Below are 17,289 nucleotides of genomic sequence, written 5' to 3' on the forward strand. Positions count from 1 at the left end.
CTAGAGCTTCGGTACCTTTTACCTTCACCTCACTGGAAACGCGCACAGAAGCGGAGCTTAACACAGGGTGAAGTAGAATTGTCCTGCTTCGACTGTTGAATGACAATAAATAGCGCCCGATCATCACTCGCCTCCAATCTCGACCCAGAGCTACAGCTTTCTTCGCAACCCTTCGACCAAAGTGGCAGGTGCTGAAGACCGCCCACAATGCCTCCTAACACCGAAGATTTCGATCGCCACGTTGAGTCTTCCACTCAAAGGTACCCCAGAAGGTGAGTACCATCATCTATCGTGGCAGCGATCGACGGGCTCAAATATCAATTGGAAGTACCTTGATTAACAACAGGCAGGGGTGAGAGCATCGAGTATGAGAATTTCTACGACAGGCCTGCGCATGCTTCCACGAAAGGCGAAAAGGAACTCGACCCCGAGCGCACTCAGTTTGATAGCGAGTACCATGACGACTACGCCATGGACCCTTTCAAGCCCTTCGACAACCTGCCCGAGGAGAGCTCGAAGTTATTGACCTTCCGGGCCCTCTTTGTCGGTCTCTGCTGCGGCGCTCTCGTCAATGCTTCCAATGTCTACCTTGGACTTAGGACCGGGTGGACCTTCACAGCCAACCTCTTCGGTGTATGCTGCGCCCCCACAAAAGCTCAGGTTGCAGTAGCTAAAGACCATAGGCCATTGCCGGCTTCGCTATCCTCAAATCGTTCAGCACATTCCTTCCAGAGACGTCGTTCCTCGGTGGTAGCTTCGGTCCGCGGGAGAACAACATCTGTCAAACTACTGCCATGGCTAGCAGTGGTTTGACGCACGGTACGTAATGTCAATCTGCGTACTACAGGCAGCGCATACGCTGAATTGGTACTCCAATCCCTAGTGTTCATCTCCGCTTTTCCCGCGATGTACCAGCTGAAGTTGCTCGGTGAATCGCCTCAGCAAGACTACCTGAAGATCGTAGCTTTGACTGCGGTATCAGGATACTTTGGCTACTTCTTTGCTATACCGAGTAAGTTGTCTGCGGGAGGAAGCTAGATGAATGTCTCTAACACAAGTTCAAGTGCGCAGGTTCTTCATCGTGTACGTTGCACGCGAACTCCAATCGGTCTTCCCTACCGCTTCTGCCACGGCCATGACCATTCGGTTCATGCACCTAGCCACCACGGGTGAGGCGATTGCTAAGATGAAGATGACGGCCCTTTCCATTGCCTTTGGGGCTGCTCTGATTCTCCGTGTCGTCTCACAGTACGCATTAGGTATCCTATACGATTGGCACGTCTTCACCTGGATCTACATTTGGGGCAATTACAACAACGGTGCCCTTGCGGTAGAAAACTGGGGTTGGTACATTGAATGGACTCCCGCTTTTATCGGTTCCGGCATGCTTGTCGGCCTAAATGTATCCGCCTCATTCTTGGCTGGTTCAATCATCGCCTGGGGGAGTACGTAACGCTCACAGACAAAGTACAAGACGTTACTGACTTCGTACCTCAAAATTTAGTCATTGGACCTGCCCTGGTACACAACAATATGGCCTGGGGCATCGACTTGGGCAAAGGAGATCCAAAGTGGGAAGGACATATGACGTTTACATCTCTCGGGTTGGCGGCCTGCAATAAGGACCACCCCTCGCCTCGCTACTGGATCCTGTGGCCCGGCGTCCTTCTCTTGATCGCCGTCTCCTTCACCGAGCTGGCCCTCCAATGGCGTATACTGTACTTCGCCGGCAAAGCGCTTTGCCGCGGCCTGGCAACGGGCGTGTATACTCTTGGCCGTGCAATGGGGAAAGAGCTCAACGCCTTTCAGCACTTCGGTTCTCAATCTGATGAGGACTATGTGGAAGACTCTGCTACAGACGATGAGCAGGTCAAGATGTGGATGTGGCTCCCTGGCCTTGTCCTGTCTATCATCTGCATCTGCATTGTCCTGAAGGTCGAGTTCGATATGGTACGTACGATGGCGATGCAAATTGTCTTGGGCGGTTCTGGAGTACCTCCGTTATTCTCGAGATACTATGCGAGGTGTTTTCAGAGCAGGTTGGCTCAAGACGTTCCTCTACAAGTACTGTTTTCAAACGAGTGCTCTGCTAACGCCAATATAGCCAGTAGGAGTGTCCCTGTTGTCGCTCATACTCACAACCTTTTTCTCCTTCGTTTGTACACAGTGCACGGGCGTCACCGATATTACACCTCTCACTGCCGCTACCAAGGCCTCGCAACTCATCCTAGGTGGTGCTACCAGGAGTGAAGGCTGGGAGATTGCAAAGGCACAAAGGTTGAATTTAATCGGAGGCGCCATGTGTAGCATCGGTGCCAGTGAGACCGCCCACTTGACCAGCGACTTCCGCATAGGTTTCTTACTCCGTACACCTCCCAAGCTGCAGTGGTTCGCTCAGGGTCTTGGAACTCTCGCCGCGGTATTCCTCGCTCCTACAATGTTTTCGCTCTTTGCAAAGGCATATCCGTGTATCACCGACATTCATGCTGACACTTGCGCCTTCACTGTGCCTTCCGTGTCCGCATGGCGCGCGACCGCAATCGCCATTACAGATCCCACTTTGCCCATTCCGACGTCTTCCGGTATCTTCGCAATCATCTTCGCCATCCTCGGCTCTTTGATGGTCCTTGTCCGGCACTATCTGTGGGTCGGTAATTGGGCGTTCATGAAGAAGTACCATCCGAACTTCATGTGCATCGGCCTTGCCTTTGTACTTCCGCAGACGCAGTTCGGTCTTGCTATGACGATTGGTGCTACCATTACAGCAATCTGGCGGAAGAGGAATCCCGAGAACTTTGATATTTATGGGTATGCGATTGCGTCTGGGCTGATTGCTGGAGAGGGCATTGGTGGAGTTATCAATGCCATCTTCCAGGTAGCTGGGATCGGGGGCGATAAGTATGGTTCGAATGCTGGGTGCCCAATGTCTTGTAAGTAGGGGGTCCTCGAAGAGGAGCAAGGCAAGCCGAGGGGTTCGAGTCGTAATGGAGTGATGATTGTCGATGGTGAACAGGAGGTTCGCACAATACTAGGGTATTTACTACGTCTTATAATGAGTTGGAGAATTATACCTCATCTAATGAGTCGTAAGACCTTCGTTTCAAAATGCCCTAAGGAGTTTCAGGGGTTCTACACTTACAAGATATGTCTCAGAGCTCCATGACCACCCCTAAAACCGTACTTCGCTCATTTGATACCTACAGCTTTCAGGAACTCCTCTTTCTGATTCTTCCCCCGTTCTCCAGCCTCGAACCCCTTTACCACATCCGCCATCGTCTCAACCTCCCTAACCGCGCTCCCATGCGCAAAGTGCCAGAGCGTTTCTTCCTCATATCTAACCTGGAAAGCCTGCCAATTTTGCGCTTTGAGCGTGTTGACGTGTTCGTTCACTGCAGAGAAGGGGCCAGAGAAGATGAGGATGCCAGGGTAACCGGGTTTAGTGAGGCCAGACACGGGAGGGGATGCGGGGGGAGGGGAGAGAGCGAGTTTGCGTTTATTGGTGTTGAGGAGGTGGTGGAGCCATACAATGACTGTCTTGGACCGGTTATCAGTGCTATCGCGACTTGTCGAGGATATTTGGTCGCTGTGCTGGGTGGTGTTCGATTCGAGGACTTGTTGGAACGCTGCGATGATGGCGTCTAGGGCTTCTTCTCCGTCTGCCAGCCCAAGCTCTTTGATACCCGATCTCGTCTGATTCCGGATATCGGTCTTGGAAGCATTAGTTGCAGATATCACATCTGGAGAACCTGATTCTGGGTACGTCTCTGGTAGGCGGAGAAGGAGTGACGCAGCACCATCTAAGAATCTGAACTCGCGTGATTTGGCACTGTGGCTTGTTTGGTCTGGATACATGGCCTCTAGGAGCTCAAGCTCTGTATCGAGGCGAGAAGGTTCTTGCATGGACATGCTGGCTATTATTTTTCCTTTTTCCTTGTTTTAGTGGCATGGAGGAGATGGGTTTGGTGGATCGTGGTCTCGATGCGTAAGTGGACCGTGCACTGTGGTCCTCTAATGTACGACGTCTTACCACTTTGCATAGAATGGACCTCAGCAGGCGACTGCGTTTGGTTCTTATGGATACTCAGGCTACTTGTGCAACTCTGGCAGGACTCGCCTTGTGACCGGTACGCGAAGGCACAACTTCACTGCCTATTCTTTCTGTTGGATATGGCAAGGAGCTACAAGGCTGACAAGAAGAGGGAATCTTCGCTTGGGCAATTTATAATAATGCGATTCAATGCTAAGAGCTCGAAAAGGATGTTGCTAGTCTTTTGATACCTGCAGGCGTGGTGGTGCAAGCAGGAAGCGCTATATTTCGCTCATGTCTCATATTAAGCCGTCCAGATGGACAAGGAACGGATCGAACGGTGCCCACGACGTGAAGGAAGGAGACTTGTAAAGTAAATAAAAACGACGGGTACGACGATTGAAGTATCCGAGACACGTACTTTTTTCAGCAAACAGTCAATCAGTCACAGCGGTGCGGAGTCCGCTGCATCTGACGGCGGGCTGCGCGCGGGTGAAACTAATAAGCTCTCCTCTTTGGGTTAGGACGTGCAACTGTCGCGCTTCGTGTGTGCCCAGGTGTGCAGAAGAGTGCCAACCACCCCAAACCTAATCAATTGCCGCAAAGAAACGTTCCTCTGCCGCGTGCCCACGTCAGAGAAACCCCTAATTCCGAGATCCGTCCCCAAACCGAGTGCTGTGTGCCGTCTTGAGCTTCGTCCAGCCGTCACCTCCGCTCAGCATACCGAATCTCCCAGACACGCCCCGGCAACGCACTTTTCCAGGCACACGACGCCCACAACCCCTACGAAGACGCTACCCGACCGCACACGTTTCGATACCGCTCTTTCCGCGAATACCTTGCTCAATCGAACGGCTGGTGAGCCGTAATACCACACAATGAAGGCTGCTCCGCTTCTGGTGTCCTGGCACAACGAGAACGCTCCCATCTATTCAGCCCACTTCGAGCCCCATGGCAAGGGAAGACTGGCAACAGCAGGCGGGGACAACAATGTTCGGGTACGATATTGAAAAGGGAGCAAGTTTAGGCAACGCTAATAGATATGCATAGCTTTGGAACGTCGAATCCCAAGGCGAAGAGCGAAAGGTCACCTACCTCTCGACACTCGTAAAGCACACGCAAGCAGTAAATGTAGTGAGATGGTGTCCGCGAGGTTTGTTAGACCCGGTCCCCAAGCTATTCGTCGGTTGCTAACATCTGGCAGGGGAAGTACTCGCAAGCGCTGGCGACGATGGCAACGTCCTACTCTGGGTTCCTGCGGAGAACCAGACCACACACACCAACTTCGAAGAAGGCCTCGAAGACAAAGAGACATGGCGAGTCAAGGCCATGTGCAGATCGATAGGGTCAGAGATCTACGACCTGGCGTGGTCTCCAGACGGCGTCTTCTTTATCACAGGCAGTATGGACAACATTGCCCGCATATACAACGCTCAGACAGGTACAGCACCCCATGATTGAACACCACGGCTGGACAGCTACTCAATGAAATCCAGGAAGCATCGTGCGGCAGATTGCCGAGCACAACCACTATGTCCAAGGCGTAGCATGGGATCCAATGAACGAGTACATCGCGACCCAGTCATCAGACAGATCAGTGCACATCTACACGTTGAAGAACAAAGATGGCCAATTTTCACTAGCTCAGCATAGCAAGGTCACCAAGATGGATCTTCCCGCTCGACGAGTATCCTCCAACAGCCCTGCACCGCCCGACTTTGGTGGCCGGGCTTCCTTCGTTGCAGACTCTAGCATGGCAATCGGCTCGCCAGTACCGTCCATGCCCGGCACTCCGCAGTCACTAGCCCTTCCCATGATGCACCCTCCCCCGACATCACACAGTCGTCGATCGTCCTTTGGCTCTTCGCCATCGATGCGTCGCTCCGCCTCCCCGGCTCCATCCATGCCTTTACCCGCCGTCATGCCGAACTCGCCCAGCATTAGCAGCATCGGAACTCTGGGTGTCCGAAATGCACCCATTTACTTCAACGAAACTCTCACGTCGTTCTTCAGGCGCCTCACCTTTGCTCCAGATGGGAGTCTACTCTTCACTCCAGCTGGACAGTACAAGACACTCCACCCATCGATTGGCGAAGCGAAGCCAGCTGAAGATATCGCCAATACAGTCTACATCTACACTCGAGCTGGATTGAACAAACCCCCAGTTGCATACTTGCCCGGCCACAAGAAGCCCTCTGTGGCTGTACGTTGCTCACCAGTCTACTACACTTTACGACAGAATGCCCCGCAAACGAGGCAAATCACCATCGACACCTCCTCGATCGATGATGAGATGCCTTCCCTGCCAGAGCCCATCATGCCTTCGAAACCACCTACATCACACGCATCAATGGATCCGCCGCCCATCACCAGTGCACCGTCGCCGTCGCCAAGCGTGTCAGCACCGTCGCCAAAGCCTACTGAGGGTGACGTCTCAGGGCCGCCACCAGGCCCAACGTCTACTTTCAGTCTTCCATATCGCATGATCTATGCAGTCGCTACGCAAGATGCTATTCACATATATGACACCCAACAGCAGAAGCCACTGTGCATTGTTAGCAACCTGCACTTTGCTACCTTTACAGATATTACCTGGTAAGCAACAGGTTATCGTTTCCTGTATGACGTCGCTAATAAGCATGCAGGTCGAACGATGGATCCACACTACTTATGACATCTACAGATGGGTTCTGTTCAGCGATAACGTTCGCATCTGGTGAGCTTGGAGAAAAGTACACAGGACCGTTGGCCATCCAAAGTCGACAACACCACACACCTGCTGCAATCAACACAGCAGCATCTCTGGCGTCCAATCAATCTACTCCAACCCCGACGCCAACGACTGGAAGCATGTCAGGCTCAACAACCGCGACAGCAGCACCAATGCAGAGGCAGCCCTCTGCAGGATTTCCAGCTTCCCCAAGCTCATTCTTCCCCGTAAGACCGGGCAGTCCAGCCAGGAGTAACTCGGTTTCCAGTATCGCTACCGCCTCTTCCTTCGCCCCCGGCGCAGGTGATCCCGGCAACATGAACGCTCCAACTCCAGCTATGTCTTCCGTGCCCAGCTTGGCGGCAGCAAACTCAGGTCCCGTTCCAATGTGGACACCCCCACTTACACCGGCACATGGACAAGGTGGTAGTCACAGTGCTAGTAGTTCAGTTAGTGGTATTCCGAATATTGGCACTGGACGAAGGGAGAGCGAGAGAAGTGAAAGAAGCGAATCGGAGCGAGATGAAGCATTGTCTGGCTCGAAGAAACGAGAATTGCAGTCTGTTCCAGAGGTCGAGGAGAGCCGAGAAAGCAAGAGGAGGCGGATTGCGCCTACACCTATCACGATGACGGTGGAGGGCGACACTGCGATCGCGAGTACCGAGGAGAATTCCCCAGCGGCGCAGATACCTGATCAGCAATAGGCGTGTTTTCGGTTTTCTACTTCTTTCAGGTGTTGACTGTAGCACAATACTCTTTCTCCAGCATGGCGTTTAGGATACATGGTTATTGCCATGATAAGTACTACGGTTTCTTTCTGGGTGGGCGTTAGGGAAGCAGATATGCGCTATCACAGTGTTCGAGTCTTATAGCTGTATGAAGGTATGTATGTTCATTTTCAGAAGACAGGTTAAAGCCAATCCAGATTGCCTCAGTGCTCTCTTTTCTAGAAACTACGCACTATATGGTATGACTTGGACTGGCGTCCAACCGTTCTTTCTTTGCGAAATGTGGGACTGTCGCACAAGTGACCCAGTTCTTTATCGCCGGTGCAATCGGTGACGATCGTCCCAGGGTTGTGGCTCTTGGTCATTTGCCGCATCTGCCGCAATTTTGCAGAACTCTAGAAGCGTCCGGCGGAAGAAAGGCCCTACCTAGCCTCGCGTAGTTACATTAGGGCCTAATAGCTAGGCCCTAATACAAGCTCTTGCACGCCATCGCTTCTTACTCCCGTTGTACATTAGGCCCTAATACAAGCTCCTACACGCCGTCGCTTCTTACCCGCGGAGTTCCTCGTCTATAAATTCAAGCTGGAGCTCTCTTCTCTCCCCATGAACGTCTCCTTTGCGGGGTCTTTGCAGTACTTACAGAATCGGGTCAATATGGTCAACCTTCGTACCTTTACCTCTCTTACTTATTTAGCCCAAGTGGCTTTTCTGGGAGGCAATGCGCAAACCAATAGTTCCCAGCTTAAGGACATTGTTCCAAAGCGCGAAGTCTTCTACGTTGGCGGACACTACACGAACATGACGGCAAGTGTCGATTCGCACGAGTTACACGCATATCTAAGACTGGAAAACAGGACAAGGCAACCAATTCCACATCAGTGGCCATGGTAGGGCAAATTTACGTCGAGAAGCTTTCGCCTAACCCATGCCCGGAAAACCCGCCGCTCCCAATTATCTTCATTGCGGGCGCGGCTCAGAGCGGTACCAATTTCCTGGATACTCCAGACGGACGGCCAGGATGGGCATCCTATTTCATCTCCAAAGGTCACACAGTCTATCTCTCAGACCAGCCTGCACGTGGCCGCTCATTCTGGTTTCCTGGACAGGGAAACATCGGGTACATTGGCTCCCCCAATTCTGTCTCTGATATCTTCACCAACGTGGCAAACAACGGCAATCAATGGCCCCAAGCGAAGCTCCACACGCAATGGCCCGGCACCGGTCGCATTGGCGACCCAACTTTCGACGCCTTCTACAGGAGCCAGCTGCAGCTCCAGACGGATCGCTTCATAGGTGAAGAGCAAAATGCGCAGGCATACTCAGCTCTAGTAGACGTCGTAGGCGAGTGTTATATCATCAGTCACTCGCAGGCGGGAGCATACGGTACTTTCAGGCAAACCCTACATGACTCGCTGCATGTACTAACGAGTGAATAGGTTGGAGGGTCGGAGATATGCGGTCAGACCTTGTCAAGGGTATCGTTCAGCTCGAGCCGTCTGGCCCACCATTCACGCTCCGCCCGCCGTTCGGAACTGACCCAGCCTGGGCTTTCGGCCTTACTGACCTTGCAATCGGATATGAACCGTCTGCAGGCAAGAACGCCGAAAACATGCAGACAGTTATCGAGCCAGCCATCGACGCCGATCACAACTACTGCATCATGCAGAAGTCCCCGGCGAAGCAGTTGACGAACCTGGGCAAAATCCCAGAACTTGTGGTTACTGGCGAAGCATCGTACCATGCGCAATACGATTACTGCACCGTCAAGTATCTGAAGCAAGCCGGCGTAGACGTCGAGTTTGCGGATCTAGGCGCGGAGGGTATTCATGGCAACGGACATATGTTCTTTATGGAGAAAAACAATCTTGAGATTGCAGATCGGGTGTACCAGTGGCTGGAAAGGCACTGATCGACGCATAATATGTAGCGTTTCAATGGCCTCATGCATTGATCCATCATGTCTGCAGCTTTAATCTACGCCATTGACCGCTACCTCGCATATCCTTGCAGACTTCCCGTGTCTGACAGCCACTCCACACGCTGATTTGGCGCACGGCACGCGGGTAGAACCCGGGGTTCCGCACCTCAGCTCCCCTATCACTATCACGAAACGAAAATAGCCCCGAAAGCCATGAGTTATAAAGGAAAATAGCCCCGAAACCGCGTGTTGAAGGGAAAATAACACCGAAAACCTGCCGCAATGGCTTGTCAGATCCCAGCCCAACCTGCCAGATAGCAGAAAGAGGTCTGAAGGCTGCGCCGCAGCACTGCAGTGGGATTGTGCGAATGGAGTAACGCATTGCGACTCTGCGCGCCTCTATCATTCACCGTCTTGCGCATCTTCATACATAAAACGGGTTCGTCCGCCCTCACTCACCCCACTAGCCCCACCGCAATTGTACGCAACCTACCTTGCATGTATCAACTCCCGAACGCCTATCCTATCCACCATGGCAGGCTCGAGCGCGCCGTCGCCAGAGTTTCTGGCCGAGAGGAATAATCCGGGTTTGGCACAGCGGGTCTGCATCGCCTTCATCATTATTGATACCTTCTTCTTACTGGTCTTCTTCGTGAGCCGGTACTTTAACCGCAAGGCCGTGGGAATGCCCATGTTGGTGTGTAATACGCTGTGCTATGTACTTTGTATGGGGACCGCGGCGACGGGAATCTGTAAGTCATCTTTTCCTTGTCTTGTCTAGAAGGACCGACTTGCGAATGCGAATGAGATGGAAGGATTAAGCGTTAAGCATTTTCTAATGCTTGAGGAGACGAAGGGCAGACTTGGAGCTGCGATGGCTTACGTTCAAGATGGGAGAACTCGATGAGTCTATCATCATGCATAAATACGGACTGACGCTCGATAGTAATGTACAAGATAGGCGGTGCAGGGCACCACGTCGCCTCCGTCCCAATCACCACCTTTCAGACCTGGCTGAAACTATCCAAAGTCCTCGAATTCACCTACACACCCGCTGTCATGTTCTCTAAGCTGGCTACTCTATTCCTCTACTACCAAGTCTTCGAAGTCCCGAATTATCGCCGCGCCATCATTGGCATCGGCGTGATTATTATCCTTCAAGGTGTGATTTCTATCATCCTGGCCTTTTCGATTTGCCGGCCTTTTAGGTACTTCTGGACCCAGGCGGTCGATGTCCACGACGGGACTTGTGGAGACGTGATGCTCTTTTATAAAACTTATAGCATTCCGAGTCTGGTCACGGACGTGGCTATGCTGGTGCTCCCGTGGCCGTTGCTTCTCAAACTGCGCATGCCTACATCGGAAAAGATTGGCCTTGTACTTACTTTTCTGGCTGCTTCGCTGTAAGTTACACGGATCGCCTAGATGAAGGAGACAGGTTATTGATATGATATAGGGGCATAATAACATGCGCAATTCGCCTCTCCGTCTTCTTCACCACCCCACTCTTCTCGGACCCAACATGGTACGCCTCGGGGGGTACTACAATCTACGCCCTCGTCGAACCCTCTATCTACATGATAGCCAGCATACTGCCCACCACGCGCCATCTCTACCGGCGAATCCACAGAAAAGCGCGAGAAGCTTCGCAGCTGCGCAATTCGAACAGCGACGGTACTCCGAAGAACAGCAGCGGTCGTTCTCAGTCGTCAGAACTCCAGCGTATTGAACACAATGACGCAAATCCCGGCAAAATCACACGACATGTGGATATCTGGCAAGCAAATACCAATTCAAGCCAGGAGGGACTGACGCTGGGGGAGTGGTATCAGAATCAGGAGGAGTGGGATCAATCCAAGACAGCAGACACTTTAGTGACGAAGAAACCACGGTTGAGGCAGTAGATATGCTATACAAATCCGGCATAGCCGTGACGAACCGGGACGAACACAAAGGATCTGGCTATCTTGCAAGCGTGTTGTCGAGGTTTCCGTTTTGGATATGGCTGGCCCCATCCTACAGCTCGTGAACGGGCACTGGCGACTTTCCATGGACGTATGCACCCGAAACAACACCTTCTCAACCACCCAGGTGTCACTGCATCTGTTCAAGGCGGGCAAGACGTACAACATCTTTGACGATTCTCTAACAATGCCCCCGTGAACGAAGCGCGATGTCTGCGAGGAGCTGGTTTACTCCAAACAAGTCGACGCACATATCGTTGCCCAAAGCACCAGTCATCAGCCACATCCTTATGGCTGTCATGAGTGACGGCTAGACATGAGTAGTAGTTCAGCAGCCCCGCGTCAGTGCACTGTTCAGTTATGCAATGCGAGACCTGGTACACTCTTACCATCTTTAGCCCGACTCCCAAATGTCAAATACTCCGCCCGATGCAACTGCTGCAACGGCGTATACCTCGTATGACAGCGCGGTATCTGATTTCCTAGAAGAGAAAGTACTTTCCTTGCTCCACAGACGACTCGACAATCTCAGTTTTCCAAGCACAAGGTATCGCATTTCCCTGTAGTAAAATCTCTCGTAGACTCTAAAGTAGATTCTAGAATACAAGCAAGATCCAGACTATTTTCTCCTCGCACGTTCTGCCGTTTGAATCGCATAGCGTTGAAAAGATTTCCCAAGGAGATGGAGACGCAGATCCTTGGTGCGCACGATAAACCACTCTCCGCACGAGAAGGCAACACGCGCAGTTGGGTGATGGGCGATCTGCGAACGCTTGCGCACTAGCCTCCTGCCTTTACGGGGCAAGGCTTGTATTATAAGTGGGTCCGTATGCTAGGCCACCCACAGCCATGATGTCAGCCAATGAGGACATGCTCGAGTATCTTGATTTGCCTAACGCTGCTTTCGGGGCGTGGGGACAATGGCACAGCATTGGATACACGGTACATAAGGCTTGTCGCTCGCATAGCAAGGGATCGATCGACCTCTGGTACCCCTCGCGCCCCTCTCTTTGGGCGGACTTTTGGTATCTGGAGAGGTGTCGCGTGCAACATCGCACATACCAGTAATCATCGGCAAATTGGAGAGTAGGACGAGGCCGTTACACACGCAAAAATGGAGGAAGCGAATAAACTCCCCGATAAAAAAGTGCAAGAGAAGGACGTGGAGAATCAGCAGCATGCGTACGACGATACGAGCAGTCTGGCCAAGGGCGACATTCTGCAACTCGAGCACACGGATCCGGTGCTCAATGCGAAGATGCACCTCGTCAACAACGCGATAGACGAGATTGGATTTACTCGCTATCAGTGGAGGGTACAACTTACTGAGGCCGAGCAGCTCGCATATTGTGACTGACTTGAAGTAGCTCTTTGTCCTCAACGGCTTCGGCTACGCAGTCGACTCGCTCATTCTGCTCATCCAGTCCGTCATCTCGGCGCAAGCTGTCCTCGAGTTCAACCCCAGCTACCGCAATGGCCTCACCATCGCCGCGTATGTTGGTATGCTGGTCGGTGCCCTCTTCTGGGGACTTACGGCGGATATCATGGGTCGCAAGATTGCGTTCAACTTGAGCTTGCTCATCTGTAGCGTATTCGCCATCGTGGCCGGCGCAAGTCCAAACTGGGAGGTGCTGGGGCTCTTTATCTGCCTGAGTTCGTTTGGAGGTGGTGGCAATCTGGTCCTCGACACGGCTGTGTTCCTCGAGTATCTTCCAAGCTACCGGCAATGGATGTTGACGCTCATGGCCGCGTGGTGGGGTATGTGATCTCTTTTCGCTCTCCTAGGGAAGCTTGACAGCTAATATAGGAACTCAATAGGCATTGGTCAACTGATCGCTGGGTTTTTTGCCTGGGCCTTCCTCCCCAACTACAGCTGCGCAGACCCCGCAACCACCCCCAATGCGCCCCCTTGCACCCGAGCCAACAACCAAGGCTGGCGCTACGTCTGGTACGCCTCGGGCTCCCTCGTCTTCGTCATGTCCATCCTGCGCATCACCGTGATCCGGCTCAAAGAAACGCCCAAGTTCCTCGTCAGCGAAGGCCGCGACGCCGAATGTGTCGAAACGCTCCAGTTCATCGCGAACAAGTACAACCGCCCCTGCAGCCTGACGCTCGACGTTATGCAGGCGTGTGGCACCATCGAGAAGCGCGCAAGGGACGGCAAGAGCAAATGGGGCTTTGGCGAAGTGTGGATCCACCTCAAGGGCCTGTACGCGACGAAGCGCATCGGCATCTCCACTTCGCTCATCTGGCTCTCGTGGACGCTGATTGGACTTGCCTATCCGCTGTACAACGTGTTTCTTCCTGCCTATCTGGCGTCCCGTGGCGCGGCGTTTGGCCAGCCTAGCGCGTACATTACCTGGAGGAACTATACGCTTGTGAATTTCTCGGGCATCTGGGGACCGGTGCTTGCTGGGTGGCTGTGTTCGACTAGGCTGGGCAGGAAGTATACCATGGTTGTGGGGGCGCTGATTACCATGGCTTTCTTCTTTGCGTATACGCAGGTCCGGACTGCGACGCAGGTATGTATATCCATTCCCCGGTGGTTCGACGACGTAGAGTGTGTGCTGACTGAGGGATAGAATGTGGTGTTTACCTGCCTGATCAACTTTTTCCTGAACATCTATTACGGCACGCTGTATGCGTATACGCCAGAAGTGCTGCCGAGCGCGCACAGAGGCACGGGTAATGGAATTGCAATTGGGTGGAACAGGGTCATGGGTATCCTCTCTGCGGTCATTGCTACGGTTGCGGATGTGAGTTTCATATTTCAACCCAACTCTTCTTTTGATGCAGGGGATCTTTGAGAAGATACAAATGACTAACATTGCGATAGACTGGAACCGCCGTGCCGATCTACATTTGTGCGGCGCTGTACATCTTCATGGCTGCCATTGCGATCGCGTTCCCTTTCGAGCCATACGGGAAGCGTAGTTCGTAAGATGTGGGGTAGAGCAAAGAATCGCACAGTTTGGATGTATCAACCATGACTAGGCGATTCAATTCTTAGTCTATTACGTTGGGCGTAATTTGTGCATTTTGATACCCAGACTTCGGTCTCGATGGTCTTGGAATAACTCGGATAGACCTGCTGGGAATGGCAAGACTGGAATGTATGTGGTCCAGTCACTCTGAAGCGTGGTAGCCCCGTCATCGACCCGCAGAGATAGACGAGGTATACATGGCTGACTGTCATAATCTGCTCGTGGCCCTGTCTAGCTACCTACGCTACTACTAAGCTCTAAGAAAGGTACCAGAACCCGAGCTATGGGAATTCAAATAGCTTCCCACCCATCTCACGTGGATGCAGGTGCATAGTGTCTAAGCGCCTCGTGCAGTTGTCTACTGTAGGCGTGGTGGTGTCTGGACTCTAAGACAAAGCCTGAGTCAGCTCAGCACCAGCCTCTACTCCGTGATGATGCATGTGTTGGTGGAGTCGAAACTTCAGCGTGCTCAGTGCCATGCCAGACACGAGCATGAGGTGGTGTGATGGTTCTGGGCTTGCCTGGCGATGCTCCACCCTGCAGAAGAAACGAACAGAGTGGAGTAGTACTTCGTAGGCTTGCCGCGGTGGGCGAGCGGGATGCGGCGGCGGATCGCTTGCGTTGGCAGCTAGTCCCAAAACAGCTAGCGCCTGCCTTGGCCGAGTTCTGGAACTCGCTGGCTTCGGTCGCCTGCCGAACGCTCATGGCAGCTGATAGACGCCCGTCGCCGAGTGATGGCTGATGGGATACTTAATCCACCATCACACCACGCCGGGCGTGCGTGCTGCTGGCGCTGCTGTGTTTGCCGCCTTATCCTCTCCGTTTTCTCCCTCACCTGCCCGAGCAACGTCGTTGCGCTACCCAGTGCGCTCCTTCCGGTGCCATCCTACGCACCGTTCGCGCTACTCATTTCACCGCAAGACGACCCCTGTCCGTCCTGAATCCTCCATCCTCAATCAATACCTGCCAGCCCTCGCTGCGGCTTTGTCAGGGATCCCATCGAGCACATCTCGTTCGTTGTTGGGCCTTTGTTTAAGGGCTCGAAACAAAGACCCGTTACACCATTCATCGTCTGTTCCGCTTTCGGACAAGCAAAGCGAGCCACGACAGCTCCATGCACCGCTTTCGTATCGCCGACCTGGGACAATTACAAGAGCTAGGTCCCGGCCTGCAAACGTCGAGCGATTGATTTACCCAGTTTCGACCTGAAATCTCGACCTGGTTGTCTCGCTCGACTCTTCCTACTCACACCTCTGTCTTCAACATGGACACCACCACACAAGCAACGTCTCCCGGCCGAACGCGGCACCGCTCATCGAATCCCTCGAGCGCGCCAGCCGCTCCACCAACATATGGCTACCACAACACCTTTCACACCCATGCGCAATTGCCCACCGGCTCTCCGCCATCCTTCGCTCGCGCGACCGATCCCAAGGTCCTACAACATCTAGACGCGAGGACGCGGAACGAGCAACAGGTCGTCCGCGACAATGTTCTACCGCCATCATACAACTGTACCGTCGAGATTGGAGGAGTTGTGGGCATAAAACAAGAGCTCTCGTCGCCCTTCCAGGTCTCGGGGCACCGTGAATGGTCCGATGCCTATGTTGTTCTTCGAGGGACGCAGTTGAACATACACCGCGTAAAGCACCCGAGTCTTCTTAGCAAGAATCGACTTCCAAGTGCAGGACGACTCATGAGAACATATACGCTACAGCATGCTGAAGTGGGCGTCGCCTCGGATTTCAAGAAGACGCCGTTAATACTGAAGAATCCGTTTGGGCACCTGGTGCCCAGCTCAGCTCGAGCAAAGCTCTACGAAACCGATCCACACATGTTCGAACCAGTGCGGGAACATGCGATCCGAATGCGTCTGGAACTGGAGCAATTCCTTCTGTGTCCATCGACGGAAGAAGAGATGCTGTCTTGGATCGAAGCCCTTTGCGCCGCAATCGACATCAGCTCCCCACTCGAAGACCGCAGCGAGCCCCGCTACCGAAGTCTCCCGCGGAGAGGCAGACGACAACGCCTGCTGGACAGCGCGCAAGTGGGAGAGAATCTCGACAATCTCCAGAGCCTAGAAGCCGGTCGACGCATCATTGCGCAGCAAGAGCAGATTATCCGCCAGCTTTATCCACATCTCGCCGTTACCCGGGAACCAGGTCCATTAGCGAGCGCCCCTCCCGCTGCAGTTGATCTCGAACTCGAGGAATTTGATCCAGAAGATGTTCGCTTTCCGACAAGATCGGCGAGGAACTCTTTAACGCAGGGTTCACCATCGCACGAGTATGAGAATGGCGATGTTGAGCGCCCCTCGACTAGCAGCTCGGCTGACCCGAAACTCGCGCCGAGACTAAGGCCTACTCCATCACAGGCTCTTCGCTATCGCCGGCGTTGTGCTCCGGTTCTACTTGCTTCGTCGCCACGAGTCAGCGATGTCGTCTTCTGTGCTGGCAAGCGTATGCGTATCAACGTCAAGGACCATGTCTTGATCGAGTACAAATCGCATCCACCGCGCTACGATACACACAAGTTTCCCAAGTCCAAGCGCCCTACGAGGAACCCTGCGAGGATTGCCACCGATCGGGCTTCAACTACACATGTTGTGGAAAAGACAATGCCTGCTACAATTGGACCCTTGCGACCTGGATCGCCTATTCGTGGCGTGACAGATGACTCGATTACTTCCATCTCGTTTGACGAGGATTTAACACGGGCTCGCTCAGAGCAGCATGGCGAGGACACTGGGTCGTCCACTCCACCCTCGCCGACTGCCATGACACACACCAAAGCCGACGCAGCGCGCCAGCTAGAGATCATGGGCAAGAGAAGAAGCGAGGACGGCCGCGAGACTGGCCTCAGTACAGTTTCCCTGGGGGTGACACTGCTCTTTTGAGCTGCTCACCACCAATATTATACCCCTTTGCAAGCATATTTGCATATATTTCCTATGTGTTT

The 17,289-nt window shown here is 53.2% G+C and overlaps 7 protein-coding genes across 7 annotated transcripts; 6 read left to right on the top strand and 1 right to left on the bottom strand.

Moving 5' to 3' along the window:
- Positions 1 to 215: 215 nt before the first annotated feature.
- K460DRAFT_344063 (oligopeptide transporter) lies at positions 216 to 2,938 on the top strand (the record flags this gene model as incomplete). Its single annotated transcript, XM_040931240.1, has 6 exons — positions 216 to 633; positions 684 to 819; positions 884 to 1,012; positions 1,065 to 1,445; positions 1,505 to 1,950; positions 2,105 to 2,938. The coding sequence occupies exons 1-6, from the start codon at positions 472 to 474 to the stop codon at positions 2,936 to 2,938; spliced, it is 2,088 nt and encodes a 695-aa protein (XP_040783947.1). The 5' UTR covers positions 216 to 471.
- A 248-nt stretch (positions 2,939 to 3,186) lies between these two features.
- K460DRAFT_379474 (uncharacterized protein) lies at positions 3,187 to 3,906 on the bottom strand (the record flags this gene model as incomplete). Its single annotated transcript, XM_040935168.1, has 1 exon — positions 3,187 to 3,906. The coding sequence occupies one exon, from the start codon at positions 3,904 to 3,906 to the stop codon at positions 3,187 to 3,189; it is 720 nt and encodes a 239-aa protein (XP_040783948.1).
- A 690-nt stretch (positions 3,907 to 4,596) lies between these two features.
- K460DRAFT_318261 (WD40 repeat-like protein) lies at positions 4,597 to 7,889 on the top strand. Its single transcript, XM_040930385.1, has 5 exons — positions 4,597 to 5,025; positions 5,078 to 5,180; positions 5,232 to 5,468; positions 5,524 to 6,622; positions 6,673 to 7,889. Exons 1-5 carry the CDS (start codon positions 4,906 to 4,908, stop codon positions 7,439 to 7,441), a joined length of 2,328 nt encoding a protein of 775 aa, XP_040783949.1. The 5' UTR covers positions 4,597 to 4,905; the 3' UTR covers positions 7,442 to 7,889.
- Positions 7,890 to 8,081: 192 nt separating this feature from the next.
- On the top strand, positions 8,082 to 9,454 carry K460DRAFT_369419 (alpha/beta-hydrolase). Its single transcript, XM_040933956.1, has 3 exons — positions 8,082 to 8,269; positions 8,320 to 8,848; positions 8,902 to 9,454. The coding sequence occupies exons 1-3, from the start codon at positions 8,120 to 8,122 to the stop codon at positions 9,372 to 9,374; spliced, it is 1,152 nt and encodes a 383-aa protein (XP_040783950.1). The 5' UTR covers positions 8,082 to 8,119; the 3' UTR covers positions 9,375 to 9,454.
- A 461-nt stretch (positions 9,455 to 9,915) lies between these two features.
- Positions 9,916 to 11,287, top strand: K460DRAFT_292763 (uncharacterized protein; the record flags this gene model as incomplete). The annotated part of the gene is made up of 3 exons (XM_040929371.1): positions 9,916 to 10,135; positions 10,330 to 10,786; positions 10,840 to 11,287. 3 exons carry the CDS (start codon positions 9,916 to 9,918, stop codon positions 11,285 to 11,287), a joined length of 1,125 nt encoding a protein of 374 aa, XP_040783951.1.
- Positions 11,288 to 12,449: 1,162 nt separating this feature from the next.
- Positions 12,450 to 14,296, top strand: K460DRAFT_369422 (membrane transporter). The gene is made up of 5 exons (XM_040933957.1): positions 12,450 to 12,662; positions 12,715 to 13,105; positions 13,166 to 13,869; positions 13,930 to 14,103; positions 14,184 to 14,296. Exons 1-5 carry the CDS (start codon positions 12,462 to 12,464, stop codon positions 14,286 to 14,288), a joined length of 1,575 nt encoding a protein of 524 aa, XP_040783952.1. The 5' UTR covers positions 12,450 to 12,461; the 3' UTR covers positions 14,289 to 14,296.
- A 1,299-nt stretch (positions 14,297 to 15,595) lies between these two features.
- On the top strand, positions 15,596 to 17,227 carry K460DRAFT_358150 (uncharacterized protein; the record flags this gene model as incomplete). The annotated part of the gene is made up of 1 exon (XM_040932087.1): positions 15,596 to 17,227. One exon carries the CDS (start codon positions 15,596 to 15,598, stop codon positions 17,225 to 17,227), a length of 1,632 nt encoding a protein of 543 aa, XP_040783953.1.
- Between the last annotated feature and the right edge of the window lie 62 nt (positions 17,228 to 17,289).

This window comes from Cucurbitaria berberidis (assembly GCF_010015615.1).
Source record: "Cucurbitaria berberidis CBS 394.84 unplaced genomic scaffold K460scaffold_5, whole genome shotgun sequence".
NCBI classification, from domain to species: domain Eukaryota; kingdom Fungi; phylum Ascomycota; class Dothideomycetes; order Pleosporales; family Cucurbitariaceae; genus Cucurbitaria; species Cucurbitaria berberidis.